This window comes from Periplaneta americana, chromosome 5 (assembly GCF_040183065.1).
Source record: "Periplaneta americana isolate PAMFEO1 chromosome 5, P.americana_PAMFEO1_priV1, whole genome shotgun sequence".
NCBI lineage: Eukaryota > Metazoa > Arthropoda > Insecta > Blattodea > Blattidae > Periplaneta > Periplaneta americana.
In genome coordinates, this window is record NC_091121.1 from 66,634,739 (window position 1) to 66,653,580 (window position 18,842).

Sequence of the window (18,842 nt, forward strand, 5' to 3'; positions counted from 1 at the left end):
CACCCATACATTTGTAACAATTTATTTTCCGGAGGCATGCACGCTCTCGCGATGCACAGCTAATGAACTGCTTGCAGCCATAGGCTAGAAGGCTGCCCGTGGAAATTTCCCGTTGCATCTGATGTCACCATACTAATCATCAAATGATTAATACCTTAAGGAACAGTAAATATCTTATCTAAAATTATTTTATTATTGTCAGCTCAGGGGGAAAGCCCTTCACAGTTTATACTGTAATATAGCCAAGTGTTTGATGATAGCAAGACTGGGTAAGGCAGTAAACTTTATGGCAGTAAACAGATGGCATGAGAGAAAAATAATCAGTTTGGGTTTGAATTTCGCGCAGTGACGTGACTTCTGTACAACATGAGTGATGGTAAAGATCGCGTAATATATAACAAGTGTTTAAATCCATTTACCTTCCTAATCACGCTTTTAAAAAGAAAAGTACACTAAGACGCGTAAGTCGCGACTTATTGATAAAGCTCAATTTAAAGGAGTCTTTGAGTGTGCAAATATGTGATTTGTTCCGTAAAAATCAATCAATTTTCGCTTAGGTCAGGTGAAATTATATGTGAAGCCGGTAGTTCTTGTGATATTAATAAACATGAATCAAATGAAAGTGCGGACAGAAAAAGTGATTATCCCAGTATTTCTTCTAGCAGTTCTATGGATACAGTGCTAGAAATCAGTAATATTGAGGAATTAAACAAGAGTTTGATGTCAATAGAATCCTCTATCAAGAAAAGAAAGGTACAACAAAACGATACCCCAGTGAAAAGTTTCAAAAGTAAAAGGCTCCCTAGCATGTTAAGTTTTTCATGTAGAAGATGCATCATCATCCATTCAAAAGTGAGCCATATTTTATTTTTGACGGAATGCAAAGAAAGTACAACCTGAAAATTACATAGTTATTGCAGACTTTTCTGAAAATTATTCATTTGTAATACAAGATTCAATACAAGGTGTGCATTGGAACATATGCCAAGCCACAATACAGTACAATTTTAATTTTACTTCCTATTTTATTTTATTTTATATACTCTTATAGGCCTATTAATATTATATCTGAACTGTGACCGAACATGAGCGCTGCTCATTCGGTCTCAAATTTTGTTAATACTACTGCATCTCCTTTTTTTATATTGATTGTATTATTTTATTTCTATTTCTCTTATTTGTAATTATATTCTTTATTCTGTATATTTAAATAAATAAATAAATCCTTTCGTAGTATATTTCAAAGGAGATACAGAAATTCGTTACAAAAGTAATGTCATCTCAGAAACCATGAAACATGACACCGATCCCTTTCACTTTTTTTCAATCCAAAGCAATCAATTTCTTAAAGCAAGAATTCAACGATATGAAAAAAATCATCTACTTTTCCAATGGATCAAGTTCACAATACAAAAAAAAAAATAATAATTTTAAAAATAATTGCTTACATGAAGACGATTATGGAATTAGTGCTGAATGACACTTCTTTGCAATGTCGCATGGTAAAGGTCCATGTGTTGGCATTGGAGATACTGTTAAAAGACTTGCCACGAGAGTTAGCCTATACAAGATCCTATAACAACACAAAAAAAAAAAACTGTTTGTTTAGTCCCAAAAAACATTTCTAACGTGTCATTTATATTTTGTCCATTCAATAAGCACAAAAACCACACTGAAAATTTGCAGGCCAGATACCATAATCTAAAACCAATAACTGGTACATTAAAATTATATTCTTTCATTCCGTTGTCAAAAACTGAAGATTTAGTAAAACAGTATTCTTTCATGAAAGAAGGTAGGCGAATGAAAATTTAAAATGTGAATGAAAAGAAACATTTGAAAAGCATAATGTACAATTATTTGAAGATATCATAATAAGTAAATTAGCAGTGTTTCCTCGAGTAACTTGATCCGTACTGGGTGTAATGTTGCAATGTTCAGTCAATTATCCAGCGTTGATAAACCTCTTAGCGCGCTTTAATGCTTCCCGTCCACTGCTGCTGCGCCAACCGCTACACATTCTGTCATAAGTAATTAAATTTCCATTAAACTATTGGAGATCCCATTCTGATTTTTTCTGGAATTATTAAGAATACTTCAGTGCACCTAGTAGGCATTTTTTTTAGATTTTTAATAGGGCTATTTCACATTGACGTATATGTTTTAAAAATTGAATTATAAAAAAATATTTGAAATAATTATATTAAAATTAGTTAGTAAATATTTAATAAAAGACAGTACTTTAAGCTTTTAAATGCATTTTTTTCAAAAAAATTTTAACATCAATATCATCAGAAATATGACGCTTTAAATGTTGCATTGTGCGACATTTTTAACGAATTTTAACATGTAATATTTTAAAAACATGTGGACTTAGGAGGAAATAAAAATACACTTGTTGGTTTATGAGACCCATAGAGTTGGTAAAAAAAATATAAACGCAATCAGAAATATGAAGGCCAAAATTTGTATAATTTTGTGCGATTTGACGTGGAATGACTCTCATACGACTTTACACTGATGCCAGTCTAGACCTGGCCGACTCACTCTGTATAAGTACATTTTTTATTAATTAATTAAAAATGATTCCAAAGATAATCTTCATTAAGTGCCAGTGTAATGACGTGAATAATTCTATAAATTAATATACAGATGAGTATGTACGATGTAGTATCTTGAAAGTAATTAAATATGCAAGTAGTATATTATACTATTCTTATACCTCCAGTATATGTAAATAATTTCTCAATTTCTTGTTTGATGAAAGCCAGATGTGTAGATACAGACCCATTAATTAATAAGTTATTGTACAGTTTAACTTTAATAAAAACGTGGATGAGACATTTAATTCATTTGTATAGGTTTGAAGGAGTGGCCATGCTGATGCAAGGTCGAGGAAAAATGCAGCTTGTATTGGTGATAGTTCTCTCTGATGTTCTCTTCTTTCTGCTGGAAAATAACCATAAATACTCATTCTTCACACCAGACAATAAGGTAAAATAACTGTACTTTATTCTTTTCGTATCATGAACATTAATTATATTTTATTTGTTTTATTTTATATGATAAAACAATCAGAATAACATAGTATTTTTCTTGTGATAGGCAGGTGTAGTATCGCTTCAAAAACTTCTAGTTCGAGAGAAAGCTGGACAGGAATCGAGAGGTATTTATCTAATTTCATCCAATCCTGCTGATCCTGAGATGTTTGAACTTAAAGTCCACAAACCAAAAGACAAACAAGTTTGGATACGTGCAATAAGGTATGAAACTTTGAATAATGGATTACCTTTAGAGCTGAGCTTTCTTGGGATAAAGTCTTAATAATTTGATTCTCTTGTTAAAGCCACAGAATGTTACATTGTATGAAAATTATTAATGTAAATTGACAGTTAATTCAAAAGTAAAGTAGACCCATAATTCAGTTATCAGTAGGCATCTTGTGTGAATTGAATTAAGGAATGAACCAAGAATACTTCACTAAATACCTTTCTCTTAATAACTTGAGTATTAGATGATGAATGGGTAGTCAGTATAATACATGCAAATTTCTGAATTAGAATTAAACAGAAGATTTATAGTTTACTGTATATACGTGAATACTTCGCGCATATTTTTTCTGGAATTTAGCAAAGAAAAACTAGGGTGTGCGATTATTTGATGGCGCGGAGTATTCGCGTGTATATGGTATTATCTAATCCTCTAAGATAGGCTGCTCACAGTGCAATGTGGAAAGCTGTTTGTGTAGGAATTACACCCCCTACCACCACTTACTGCCATGCTATCTCAGTCTTTCTCACTCTACGCTCTGCACTACCTTTGTAGCAGCTCACAATACCCATGGGACTGTAATTTGTTCATATTTTTGTCGTCCTGAAATAATACCAATAATATCAGGGATAATTGTTCAACTGATGGAGAGCCTTAAATATTTTTTGTCAGATTTGCATCTGTCAAACTCGATTGCAGTCTTGGTTTCATTTCTTTAATCACAGAGAAAAATCTTTGATGTATGTAAGTGAATCCGAACATGGACAACACTTTGGCTGCTTCTAGATGGAGTTGAGGGTAGTTTGGCTTGGAGAAAGTACGATAAAATTGTGGCAAATTCCGAGCTATATAAAATACTGTATGTCCCATTGCTGAGTATTGCACTTAATTCCAGGAATTCTAATTGCAAATGTTCTGGAGCATCTTCCATCTTTAGGGAAAATGGCCTCACAAAGACATCAAACATAGAGTGCAGTCCGGCAATATCCTGAAAGAGAAGTTTCAGGATTAGAAATATAGCCCTACAAATGTAGATTATGTTTTTTCTAGATAATAAAATTGCCAATAATAACAGTTAAAGTAATAATAATATAACATCATAATGAATGTCAAATTTACCTACCAGACATTGTTTGCTGAAATCTTCATGAATGGCATTGCTGCCATGTAACCTTGAAACTGTGCACCACTTCATTCAGATTCTGGCCAACCAAAGCAAAAATTGTTTCTGAAGTATGTTCAGTAGTTGCTCCTAAATACTGTTAAACCAGAAATGAAGTGCACAATTTGCAAAAAAATAAAGAGTGCACTAAGGATAAGTGATGGAATAAAATCGAGAAGAAAGATAAGAATTCCCATATAAGTGAAGCAACTATTTCCTTTCCCAGTGCTCAAACATTGGGATGCAGTAAATCTAAATAAATTAAAAATTCGAGAAGTGCGAGTATTTTCTTTTGAAAGCTGGCTTTCCCAAAGTTCAGGCTCCTTTTCGAAAGCATTGATTTTCGTCTGTAATGTCTGTTACTAGATGGTTTTTATCTTGCATGCTCACATTTACCATATTGAGGTGACTAGTTATGCCTTTTACCCTGCATGCTCACATTTGAGGTGTTCACAACCAGAGTGGACCAAGTCCATCTGAAATAGTTCTGAGATATTGAGTCTTAAAGTTCCTGGCTCACGCTTAGCAACCTTCACCTGCCCTCTGTGGAGTAACAAATGAGTTATAGACTTTGTTTGTTATGGCAATGAATAAATCTAAGTTTTCTTCATCCGAAATTGTTGTTGTTGTTTTCTAATGCCAGGCGTTTGACAATAAAGTCATTTGACCTCTTGCACTCCAATATTTTTCAAAGATATTATCATGGCCAGCCACTGAAGCACAGATTTTGAGGTGTTCCGAATTCATTTCTTGGTTTGAGTTGCACAATGGGCAGTTAGGGGACTGATATATTCCAATTCTATGCAGGTGTTTGGCCAAACAATCATGGCCTGTTGCCAATCTAAATGCAGCTACAGACGATTTTCGTGGTAAATCGGGAATTAACTGTGGATTTTGATGCAGGGAGTTCCATTTTTCCCCATGAGATTGTGTTATCAAATTTTGTTTGTTGAAGTCTAAGTATGTAGATTTAATAAATCTTTTCACAGAGTAATACGTAGATTTAGTAACAGGTCTGTAAGTAGCAGTGCTGCCCTTCTTTGCTAAAGCATCCACATTCTCGTTTCCCAGGATTCCATAATGGGATGGTATCCATTGGAATACAATTCTTTTATTGAGTGATATTAATTGAGAGAGTGTTTTAGTTATTTCTTCTGTTTGAGATGAAGGTGTGTGTTTAGAGACTATTGATAGAATAGCTGCTTTGTAGTCTGACAATATAACTGCATTTTTTAATTTATTGATGTGGCATAGAAGATTCCTGAGACTTTCACTTATTGCAATGATTTCTCCATCAAAACTTGTTGTTCCATACCCAAGAGATCTTTTTTTTTTTATCCAATGCCACCAGGTTGTCTTTTCGACATTTCTGGTCTTCTCTCCTGGCTGTGGCTTAATTGTAACCCACTTCTGAGGTTGGGGCGCCTGGAAGGCGGAGTTACATTACCCCGATGATGTGATAAAATGTAATATATATGAAAAAGACCAGCCTCATGGTCTAGTGGTCAGAGCTTCTGGCTATAGTTCATGAGGTCCCGGGTTCGATTCCCGGTTAAAGCACAGGAATTTTTCCTTAAAGGGGATTATTCCTGTGTTCGTCCATGGTCTAGAGTTAAAGGGTTTGGTTTAATTTGTAGGTTTTCTTTTAAATTCGGGATATTGATTTTCTGTTTTAATTCTTGAACAATGGATATGAAACTTTTTTGAGTTTTCAATCTACAGAGAGGACTGTATGAATGCCAATTGTTTCCTGGTAATCTAATAAGTTTTTCATATTGAATCAGTGCTTTTTCTTCTATTGTCATTTTGATGCTGTTAATATTAGTGAGGAATCTCATAGAATGTATTGGAGTTGTTTTGATTCCACCAGTAATGAGTCTGAGAGCTTGGTTTTGAACATATTCTATTTCGTTTATGAAAGGTGAAGTAATTAAAATTTCTCCGCAGTATGTCAGCACTGGCTGTATAAACATTTTGTATGTAGTGTTCAAAGTATTCCTAGAGCATCCCCATTTCTTTCCTGCTAGTCTTTTTAGAAGGGAGAATCTTTTACGAGCTTTTTCAGAAATGTATTTCAAATGGTTGCTCCATGTTAACTTACTATCGAAAATAACTCCAAGATATTTGGATTCATAAGTCCTAGGAAGGTGTTGGCCATTGTATTGGATATTGAATTCTCTTTCTTTTTTACCGAGTGAAAATATTTGGTAGTTACTTTTGCTTAAATTGAGTGTCATCAAATTTGATGTATTCCAGTCATGTAGTTGATTTAGAGCTTTAAGAGCAGAATTTTGAATTTTGTCTCTATGTCTGTAAGATCCGGAAGTCCACAAAACTATATCATCTGCAAATAGTGCTGTTTTCATGTTTGATTCCTCTAATAGGGAGGGTAAGTCATTTATATAAATATTGAATAAAGTTGTGCTGAGGACAGCGCCCTGAGGTAGACCTCGACGTGTTTGTCTGTAATTAGAAAGTGAGTTATTGAATTTAGTGGCAATGAATCTTTGACTAAGGAATTCTGATATCCATCTGAACATATTGCTGGAGGTACCTAATTTCTGGAGTTTTAGTAATAATTTATTTCTCCAAACAGAGTCATATGCTAACTGAAAGTCAATAAATATTGCCAAGGTATCTTCTTTCTTGTTAAAACTATCTTTTATTTCTTGGCCGAGGTGTATGACTTGTTCATTGGTAGAGTGTAGTTGTCGAAAGCCGGCTTGTCTTGGTGATAAAAGATTTTGGGATTCTAAATACCAAGTTAATCTGTAGGAGATCATGGACTCCATGGTTTTTGCTATCATGCTTAATAGTGCTATTGGTCGATAACTATTAACATCATGAGCAGGTTTCCCTTTTTTGTGATTTGGTACAATGATTGCTTTTTTCCAAGCTGCAGGAATTGAGGTGTTCCATGATAAATTGAAAATGGATAAAAGTACAGACTTGGCTTTTTCTCCCAGATGTTTAAAAAATTCGGAATGAATGTTGTCAGGGCCAGGAGATTTCTTGGTTTTTAGATTTTGTATAGCTATATTTAATTCTTTGGAAGTAAAATTTTGATGAAATATTTCAGGTTTTGTACTAGTAATATTGTTTTTATTATTTTTATGTAATTCTTTTTTGATAAATTTGTCAGTTTTTTTTTATATTGGGATGTAATCTGTGATAGTTTGAGTAGTGTTTATTAAATGCGTTTGCTATATCTCTACTATCTGTTAGTGTTTTGTTATTATGAATAATAGGTTGGCTAGTATTTTCCTGTGTATTGGAAATATTCTTCAGAAATTTATGTTTTAGCGCTATCGGTTCTGTAATTAATATTTTCAATAAATTTATTAAAACTGTTCTTTTTTGCTGTTACGATTGCTTTTTTAAGAATGGCAGTCTTCTTCCTCCAATCTTGAGTATCTTCTGGTGTTTTGCTATGTTCTGCTTTGGTTCTTGCTTTATCTCTATCTTGTTTCAATAAATTCAGGTTTTCTGTCTAGAATGGGGTGTATTTTTTTGATTTGCCTCATGGAATGTGCTTTTTTGCAATTTTAAGAAGAGATTCACAGAAATATTTGTTCAGTCTATCTGAGTTTGTATTTTCCATTAGTGGTGTGTTGAGCTTGAGGTATTTGTCGAGTTCTGTTGTAAATAGTTTCCAATTCGCTTTCTTAAAGTTCCATGTTGTTTTGTTATTGTAGGGTTCTTTTCTTCAGTTTTGGTGGAGATGGATAGAAGCGATGATGACTCTATGGCCAGATCCAGGGTCTTCAATTATTTTTTTCTTGGTTTCGTGATGGATATCTGATGTTACATCCGAAATTGTAGTAATCCACAAACTGATCACTGGTGGATTTGGTCCACTCTGGTTGTGAGCTCCTCATTTAGCATATTAGATGACCAGTTATGCCAACCCAAAAAGCAAGATCTGCAACCCAATTATGGCCCTGCAAAATTGGTTGAGGGTATGCTTTCAGTTTAAAAAATTCTGAAATAGAATCTCTCAGTTCAAAAAATGGTTTCAAAACAAGGTGACACACGTTCTACCTGCCACAGCTACAACTTACCCAACCATGCTTCACTGGAGGTTCCATGACTGCACTGTACACTCCACAGTGACACAGTGGACAGCACATGTGCAGTATGCATTGTGTGAGCAGGGCTGCTCTAAGAGGAAAGTAAATAATCCAAACAGTATCTCTGCCAGCTTCTTATCTCGTTAATTTTATTTCAAGTGAAGACATTTTGTTTTGTCTTGTCGTCACAATGTTATTCATTTTATTTGTTTAATTTAATGCCCAGACACTTAGACTAAAATAATTTGTCATCATACTTTCCAATATGTCAAGATGTTGGGAAACGTGGGTTGATTCTTGGCTGAATTACCATGAATTGCGTCAGTTGATTGTAAGGAATTCAACTGGTTACATACCAGTACTACTGTTTTCTATGTCTCAAAAGTCCTGATAAGTTATGGTATTAGAACTAGTTAAACATAAATAAACTTTTATATTAACACTTGATAAAGTTGTCATTTCTGAATACTGTATGTGTGAGTCATGAGTAAATGAGTACCGTAATTTTGTCCCCCCCCCCCTTAATATTAATAACTGAAGTTTGAGATAATTGCATGATGAGCTTAAATATGTTGAATATTATCAGATATGAAAACATAATAGGAAAAAGTTGAGACACTAGTTACGTGTTTATTTTCAGAAATGCGGTGCAGAGTTGTCAAGAAGATGAAGAAGAAGCTGTAGTGCTCAGTTCTGAAGAGAGACAGAAACTTCTAGAAGCAAAGCAGACACAGATACGACAGATAGTCGGTAAGTTGCAATCCATTGCATATATTTTGTTTCATTGATGCTGTAATTATTTCTGATTGATGCATGTCAGTTCTTGTTCTTGCAGTCAGACAAGATAAGAACATCTGGAAAAATGAGTTGTTTGGTTAGAGATTAAAGGTTGGGAGAAGTTTGGAAAGAAAGTTCTCTCGTATAGGATTATAACTAGAAAATCTAGAATTTAAATTTCATGTAATAGTACATTACTTTCTCATTATACAAAATATAAATTATATCCTAAATCTGTTAGTCCATTGAACTTGAAGTCCATTGATCTTGAAGATGGGACAGCCAGAGCTGGATATTTATCCACAGAATAGAGACTAATCCATATGTCATTCTATTCAACATCTAGCCTAGATATAAAACTGCTAGCCATTGAAGGTGCTCTACTTCACTGCATCCTCACTGACTCCAAGGCTGCCAATCAATCAATCTGCATCTGCAAACCTAGCTCATACTCATTTCCAATGACTCCAATCGAGAAACTGCTACACAACCATACTTTAGTAATGAAGACATACAGTAAAACCCCGTTTTTAAGGAATAATCTGTGAAGTCCCAGCTAAATTGTCATAAGAATAATGTAATTAATTCCCACTTTTAAGGAAACCCGTTTAAGGAAAATCCTGTTTTTAAGGAATGCTTTTCAAGTGGATTTTGTGATAATGAAACCCAAAATACAGACTCGACTTTCAATAATAATCAATAGTACCGGCATATCTGATAGCGCATTTCAGTCAATAGTAATGCAGTGTCATGCAGTAGCATTATTCCTTATCGTTCTTCATGGTCTTGCTTTGCGTTGCTTTCACAGAGTGGTTGCTTTGTTCTCGCAAGTTGTGTGGATTCTGTTTCCAAGTTAGTTTTTTTTTTTATGGTGATTAAACGAAATAATTAACTATCAGACAGAAAATGAAAATAAGAAGGGATGTTGAAGCTAAACCTCAAATAACACTATCTGTCTAATGAATATGGCAAAAAAGCATGGTTTGCCAACTACTTATGAGAAATAATGAAGTAAAAAGAAAAAATTTTCAGTACCAAGTTTCAGTGTGGTTTGGATTCAACCAAATGGAAAAACATTCGTGCCTCACCATTTGAAGAGTTAGAAAATATTCAATTTATTGTAAGTAATAATTATTATAGACCTAATTAAATAATTATAATGTTTGGTATATAACACACACGCACATTAATACTAATTATTTTAGCTTTTTCTTCCCATTTTATGTAAACCTTCTTTTAAGGAAAACTCCTATTTAAGGGAAAAAAAAAAGTAATCCCTCAGAGATTCGTTAAAAATTGGTTCTACTATAGTTCTTCAATGGATTTTAATGTGTGAAACTGGCTTGTAAATTACAAAAGACTCAATTCTCACTCACTTTAGTAATAAAATATAGTACCTCAATCTTAACAAATTTGGACAGATGAATGGATCATTTGCAAAACTAGCGAAAATCTAGAACTAATTCTGAAAGAGCCTAATGACATTAAAATTTACCTGAATCAACAGTATTTACAGACTTTCGCCTCTATAGCTAGAACTGGACATACAGAACAGTACCTGCACAGATTTATCCTATTAGCATCTTCAATATGTAAAAAATGCAAGTAAAAAACAAAACAATTCTATACATCATTCTGGCAATCCCAGCTCATAAACAGAAAGGATAGAACAGATCAAGAAGCCACTCAGCTGCAGACTATTCTTACACAGCTCACTCTCTGTCCCTTTGCATACAAATTGTACTGTGGACACTGTGCTATCAACATATAAGCCAAACATGGATGAAGAATCAAGAGTGAATGAAATATAAAGAGGAAATATTATGATGGTTACAAAAACATATTTTAAGGATTTCACGGAAATACACTTTGCCAATGCTTCTGATACTATAAAGTGGATTTGGGTATCCTGACTGTTGTCTGTGTACAATTATTTCTCCAGAACTGTTGGCTAAAGTTTGTTCATATTTTGTGTTTACAGGTCATTTTATCTGGGAATGATGCACATGAAGTATAATATTTAGTAGAGTATTAATGAGTCTCTATTTGAAATATGTTGTTTTCTAATGCCAGGCGTCTGACAACAAAGTCATTTGACCTCCCGCACTCCAACACTTTTCATATTGGAGTGAAAATATTTGAAATATAAGTGAATATGATGGGATTTATGAAGTCTCTGGATAGCATGAAACGTGTTTATTCGTAGTATGTCATTTTTAGGTTAAGTAAGAGTGGATTTAAGGATTAAATAAATGCTATCACAGGCAGGATGAGTACACCCTAGTCAATAATTTTATTAGATAATGGAGTGTGACAGACCATGTGAAATGATGCAATGAAAGAATGGAAAGAAATAATTAAAAAGTATGCACTCACGCATTCTAGCAAGGGAATTTGGGGCTATGACGAATTTGTGTGAGCTCCAACCTGTTGACTACTTGTCTCATTCTATTTTTCATCATTCTGTTGAAGGAATTGAAGAGAATTTTGAAGGGGAAAAGCAGAAAATGGATGTAACCTAATAGCTGCTACATGAGGGAGAGGATCATGTGGAAAACCTCAAGGCACATTAAATAGAGAATGGAGCAAAACATCATGTTCCCATGGTATCAGAAGTGATGTCAGAGTAAACCTTTCATGTCAAAATGTTACAATTTTTCTCTCCTTGTTGGTTGAATACAGACGTTTCACGTCAGAAACATAATAGCAATTTAGTCCAAATGAAGTAAACCTTTCATGTCAAATTGTTATAATTTTTCTCTCCTTGTAGATTGAATATAGACATTTCACGTCAAAAACATAGTAGCGGTTATTCCAAATGAAATCCAATGATATAATATATAATACAGATTGTAAGTGGTTTTTTTATGTATTCATCATCATCATCATCATCATCATCATCATCATCGTCATCATCAATCGCAGAACAGTCCACGTGGTTCTGGGTCTTCTTGATTCTTGACCTCCAGTCTTCTCCGTCTTCTGCCCTTGCTTTCCAATTCCTGCATGTATGCGATTTTGTTTTATATTACGTAGAATAAAATTGACAGATGAAATTGCATAGTTCGTATGGAATGAAAAATAATTTTCTTAGAGAGGTTAATTATTATATTCATAATTATTTCTACTTTCGTTGCGACCAGGGTTGCCAGATTCTCTCGTCAGGAATCCTGGACAGTGTTGATACTGCATACTTTAACGTGACTACACATTTGAATTAATTCAGTTTGTAATACAACTGATTTTATTTGTTTTATGTATTTCAAGTAATTAATTATATAGTGCTTAAACATTTAATTTTGTTACATTTTTGGTAAATTATGGAATTTACATGGGATTATTGATAAAGTCTGGAAAAATAATGTCTTACTACAGTCTGATCTATACAGAAAAAAAATGAAAAAATTTTAATTGATCAATTTCTGTTCTGGCGCTTTTTTTATTATTATTATTATTATTATTATTATTATTATTATTATTATTATTATTATTATAAAGAGTGTCATTTTGTGTAATCCAGAAAAAGAAAGTTTATCTTATTTTGACGCATAGTAAATTTTATGATCTATATTATGTCTTTTAAGTGATAGGTGAGGAAATAAACTCATTCACAGCATGATAAAGGATATTAATTGTTGTAAAGTGTATAAAATGTATAATGAGAAAGTATGTGTTATAAATAATTGATTAAATGGCGATCTTACTCGTGTTAATTGTGTAAGCATGTGCGGCTTACAGCTGTTTCGGTGCTTCACACCATCCTCAGAGCCTACTGTGTTGAGTTTTTGTACAACCCAAAAGCCAAAAACTCAACACACTAGAACAATATAAAATATACAGACACACTAAAACACACCCTGATCAAATTCTCAACACACAGATCAATTTCAGAACACACACACTATTTGACACCACACTTCAACACTTTTCAACAATCGAACGCAGCCACACAACAGGCAGTGAAGTTTGAGATGACACCGAGATCTAGTAGGCTCTGAGGATGGCGTGAAGCACCGAAACAGCTGTAAGCCGCACATGCTTACACAATTAATACGAGTAAGATCGCCATTTAATCAATTATTTATATTCAAGTGTTAAAAGTAGTGTAAGGAAGATTCAACATGGAGTATGTGTTATATTCGTGACACTAATTTTTTGTATTACTTTGAAGGATTTTTAGTTGCAAAGTAAAAACTACCAGTACACTAAATGTGACAGGTAAATTATGTAATTTTGTTTCTAATTGACTCATTCTTCACCTATACCAGGTTAACAGCCAGGACTGGGTCCATGGCACTGCATTTTTGCTTTTGGTATGTGGGCTTGCATCTTTTGCACGCTTATAGCCATCCATCATGGCTATTCACAGTGACAAAGTATTATAAAGCACCTTACTCGCCTGATTTATTCAAAAAGGTGTTGAAATCGTACTCCTTCCTTTTCTATACATTTTTGACACTGGTTTAAGAAATTCTTCAACAATTATTAATGATATAGAGGCTATTTTCTATCGAATATTGCTTTTCAGTTCGTCTAAGTTGCATGTTTATACCCTTTCCTTCAGTATGCTCCAAAAATAGAGTAACAGGATGTAAGATCAGAGGATCATGCAGGTCACACTGTATTGGTATTCACGAATTGCCCATAAAGAAATATTGGCAACATGTGATTTTGCAGATTCCTTTGAGAAGCTGAAATTACGCTCCCTTTGTCACTTGATTGGAAAAATGCTGGAAAAGTAGCCTAATGGTAATGTACTTACTGGCATTTATTGTGCTCAAAAAAGAAAAAATACGTTGATCATTTGGTTGTGAAGGGTATTTCATGGGGGAAGTCTAGTTTTCCTTTACTCTGATATCAGTTGCTTAAGATCAGCCCCCTATTGTGTGACTGTCATAAATTGGTCTACACAACTCACTTCATATGGGTGAATGACGAAAAGTCAAGTACCTGCCATTAGTAGAAAAAAAAATTTTTTCATGCAGATAGGCTTTTGTTTTTGTAATCTATGCTATTTTATTGTTTATATTAATTGTTTAATTTGTCTTCTTCTTTCTGCTTATCTACAGTGCAGTTTTGAACTCCCGACCATGAGCATTTGCTCATATGTGGGTAAATTTTTTAATTTATATTTCTGTTTTATGTATATAATAGTTTTTAATGTATCTTTGTTTCTATTACATTTAATATGTATTTTTGTGGTTTTCTTATTGTAATAATTGTATTTAATTTAATTTAGATGGAACCAGGCTCCATTTAAAAAGAAAATAAGTTATATGAGTCTGTCTCTGTGTCATGTACATGGGTCAAAATCCACTTGCAAGACATGCACCTAGAAATTGAATCAAGCATCTGGCCGCGAAACCAGGTGGGCCGGGTTCGATTCCCAGTTGGGGCAAGTTACCTAGTTGAAATTTTTTCCGGGGTTTTCCCTCAACCCAATATGAGCAAATGCTGGGTAACTATCGGTGCTGGATCCCAGACTCATTTCACCAGCATTATCACCTTCATCTCATTCAGATGCTAAGTAACCTAAGATGTTGATAAAGCGTCGTAAAATAACCTACTAAAAAAACTGAATCAACTGGTCTAATTCATGCATGACTGTAACTTTATAGGGTTTTAGTTTTAATAGTTTTGTTGTTTTCTGAACTGAACCATAGGAAATTCTTGTTTGTTCAAAAGTCGTCTGACAGTTTTTTTAGGAGAGTTTTCTAGTCATAATGGAATGTCATCTTTTCTTGGTAAGCACTCAATGCGTAAGGTTGGACTTTTTGTCTAGAACATTTACAGTTCCCCGAAATTTGTCTACTAAGCAATGAACAGTTTAATAAACTGGAACATCAGCATCAGGAAATGATTACTGAAATCACCTTCATACTTCTCGAGCAAATTCTGTCAGTATATAGAAATGATATATTAACACTTTTTTTTAACAGAATGATCCATTCATTTTTCTTAACTTGTATCGAAGGGAGACATACAAATGCACTACTCATTGAAAATTGACCTACTCAGCTTAGTGATGTAGGCAGGCACTAATGATTATTATTAGAAGGCGCAGGTGTAACAAAGATAATTTGTTATCTGACGCACATAGCTATTTTTCAGAGTTCCAGTGTTATTTCTAGCACACAATAACGGGAGCAAAAACACAGTGCTGTGAACACAGTCCCAGCTGATCACTCAGTATTATGCATCATACATACTTACGAAGTTATTCTTCTTAACAAATTGTTGTAGTATTGTTTCTTTTCAAGGTCTATGTCCTAAAATACAACTTCAAAATGTAATATTTATTACAACATAAATTATTTTCTATATTTAATTTATTTTATTAATTTTTTATTGCTAATGTATGTTTATTGTTTGGCAATTGTTAACTTTTTATAAATACTAATTATTACATACACAGCAATATAATTAATTTATCAGTTTAACAGTTACAAGGTATATAAATTATATGTGAAGTTTGTTGTTACAATAGTGAAATATTTCATTTTTAAAGTAACTTTGCATGATATTTTTAGTATGTAGTTACAAGTTTTCTCTTTTGTATCATACTAAAGAACATATGTCGTAGTTTGCTTGCAATTTAAAATTGTAGTTTGTTTTAACTCATTTCACCTTTCTTGGAATCATTTAAATTGTATTATAAGTTGGTAACGCAGATTTAGTATAAAGATTGAGAATTAGTTTATCTGGATTTAGAGCATTAACCTTGAGACATTTTTATTTCTAGATTAATGAGGTTTCACTGTATATATTGCTTTTACCTTACCAGGTGTTTCCTTCTAAAATATACTGAGACAGCTTAAAACCACACTTGGAGCTTGAATTTAATGTTAATGCATATTGTTATGTTCATCTGTTTGTGGGTGTGTCATTACGTAATTATTTTTCCTCTTGTTCTTTAATTTCAAAGGCAGCAATTTAGGATTTGAAGGTAAACCTTAGTGCTGGAAGATGTTGATTGTTAAGTGTGTGTTAAGAGTTAGCTGTGATTTATAAAAAAAAGTGAGAAAGTGAACATACTCCAACACTAATCATCTGCTTCTTTTGGCATGCTTCCTCTACATGAATGAATAATGTACGACTCTGGAGTTATTTGTGTATAAGATAATATTTTAATGTAGTGTATCTTGTCCTTTCCTTCTTAGTTTCTTTAAGTTGAAATTCATACATGTTAAATGTATTATTTTGAACATTATTATTGTTTAGAAGATGGTATTATGATGAATTTTAGTAGTTTACATCAGTTGACTATTACTTCATTGCATAATTTCATCATATTTCAGCCTTTATTAATGAAAAAGTGCTCATTATGTGAGAATCTTATATGGTGTGGCTTAAGAATTGTTTGAATTGCAGATATTTTGTGTTCATTAAATTTTGTAGCATGTCTTTTATATGTACGATTCAATGTCGAAATTGTGAAGTTGCATGAATATAAAATGTTTATACATGATGTAGAGCATGTGGCATGTCATTCCATGTACCATACACATTAAAACTGATGTAATTAATAGTTTGTGAAAATATGTTAATGCTATTTGAAAATTTGAATGGAAAAACCTGGTAAGGAAACCTCAACAATGATTACTGAGAAGTGAAGGTTAATCTCCGCTGAGAATTTGAGTTTCTAGTACTCTTACTTTATTTTTAAAATAATAATAATTTTGGAAGTATCAAAATACTTTGGACCAATAATTTTACCAGATAAAAATGTGAAATGTTTTACACATTGTAGAACTTACAAGGTAAGACCAGTGCCAATAACATTTGAAATGCAGGATATGTGTATTACTCTTTAAGTAGAAGTCATAATTATAGAAGTAAATTAAATCCATTAATATATATATATATATATATATATATACACACACACACACATATATATACACACATACACACAGTATATAGGTATGCTGTAAATGTGTGTGTGTATATATACGCATGCGCACACACACACACACACACACACACAAGTGATTCAGAACTACTTAGACTTCAGGGCAGAATTCTCCACACCTAAATAAGAAAAAAAAAAATATATATATATATATATAGACACACACACACATACATATGCCTGGTTTATGAGTTAAATCGAAAGATTACATTTTATGAAAACACATGTCATATTTTACTTGTCTGACAGTATACATTTACAATAACACATGACCAATGTAATAAGTCTTCAGTTCAATTGCTCAAATTTTTCTCCATCTGCTTCAGTGCACACGTGGGCACGTCAGATCATTGCCGTCTTTAACATACTGAACACTGTTCATATGATCACAATTTCAAATCAGAATTCTAGAGAAATCTCAAGAAAACAGTAATAATAAATCTTGGTCAATATTGCTTACTAAAAAAGAACATATACCTGATTCTCCTCGACGTGATACAGTAGCAAAATTTCGAATGCTAACTGGCCATGACTGTTTAACAGCACATCTGTTTAAAATTGGAATTTCTGGTTCACCTGTGTAACCTAGAAGACTCTTTGATGAATCAAGAACATCTACGAAAATGTCCAGTTTTGGCATCAAATCTTCTAGATTCGGATTCTATATTATTCTGGGAAGCTAGAAGGCAAATGGAGAACTTCCAAGTGCCTGGGCAATAGATACTACTACTACATTCTGAACAATTATAATAAAGTTGCAATCCTTTATGAATAGGTGTCTGAGGAAGATTTTAAATATCTACTGGCCAATAATAATAAGTAATGACAATTTATGGAGACTAACAGAAGAAGAACCAATAGAGATTCAAATTAAAAGACAGAAATGGAGGTGGATAGGACATACTCTGAGAAAGCCTAATGAGTCTATAGAAAGACAAGCATTGGAATGGAATCCTCAAGGAGCTAGGAAGGTGGGGCGACCAAGAGGGACATGGAGAAGAACGGTTAATGAAGAGGTGGGACAGTGTGGGAAAGTCTGGAGAGAAGTGAAGGCTACGGCAGCAAATTGTGTCCGTTGGAAGGTTCTCACCGAGGCCCTATGCTCCACATAAGGAGTGAAAGGATATACTACTACTAGGTACTACATTCTGACGTTGACAGGTAGAGTTGTCTTATTGAAAACATCATTTAAACGGAGTAGTTGATTGGATCAACAAGTTGTTGGATTGTACATTAAAACCCAAACATTGAGTGCAATCTTTCTGTTTATAATTCATAAACTAGGCATTTCTGGGCATACATGTATGACTTTTTTTTTCTTCTTCTTCTTTTAGGTGTGGAGAAATCACCCCCAAAGTTTTTACAAGTATTTCTGAATATGTAAAACTGAAAAGCATGTGTATAAAACCATATTAAACAGTGTATGTATTCACACCAATTAAAATGCAAATAAAAAGTGCAGTATCAATTTCGGGTATATTCTCATTATATTATGTGTCATTTAATGACACCTGAATATTTATATTTGTAGAGATTTCTGTTAAATGAACTGTGTAGCTGTCAGTAGAATCTTAACTTTTATCAGAAAATCTATAAGAATTATAAATTGAAATAGATTTCCAGGATGAAAATTTTTCCAGTACATAAACCA

At 33.2% G+C, this 18,842-nt stretch overlaps 1 protein-coding gene across 7 annotated transcripts in view; it reads left to right on the forward strand.

The window, feature by feature from the left end:
- Positions 1 to 18,842, forward strand: part of cyst (rho guanine nucleotide exchange factor 18 cysts) — a 245,364-nt gene that overhangs the window by 185,970 nt on the left and 40,552 nt on the right. For 6 of the 7 annotated variants that reach the window (XM_069825944.1, XM_069825939.1, XM_069825945.1 and 3 more), the window contains 4 exons: positions 2,862 to 2,994; positions 3,106 to 3,263; positions 9,143 to 9,252; positions 16,205 to 16,225. In XM_069825944.1, coding sequence (XP_069682045.1) covers positions 2,862 to 2,994; positions 3,106 to 3,263; positions 9,143 to 9,252; positions 16,205 to 16,225 — 422 coding nt within the window. The remainder of the gene's footprint in view (positions 1 to 2,861; positions 2,995 to 3,105; positions 3,264 to 9,142; positions 9,253 to 16,204; positions 16,226 to 18,842) is intronic. The other variant, XM_069825940.1, reaches the window with a different exon arrangement.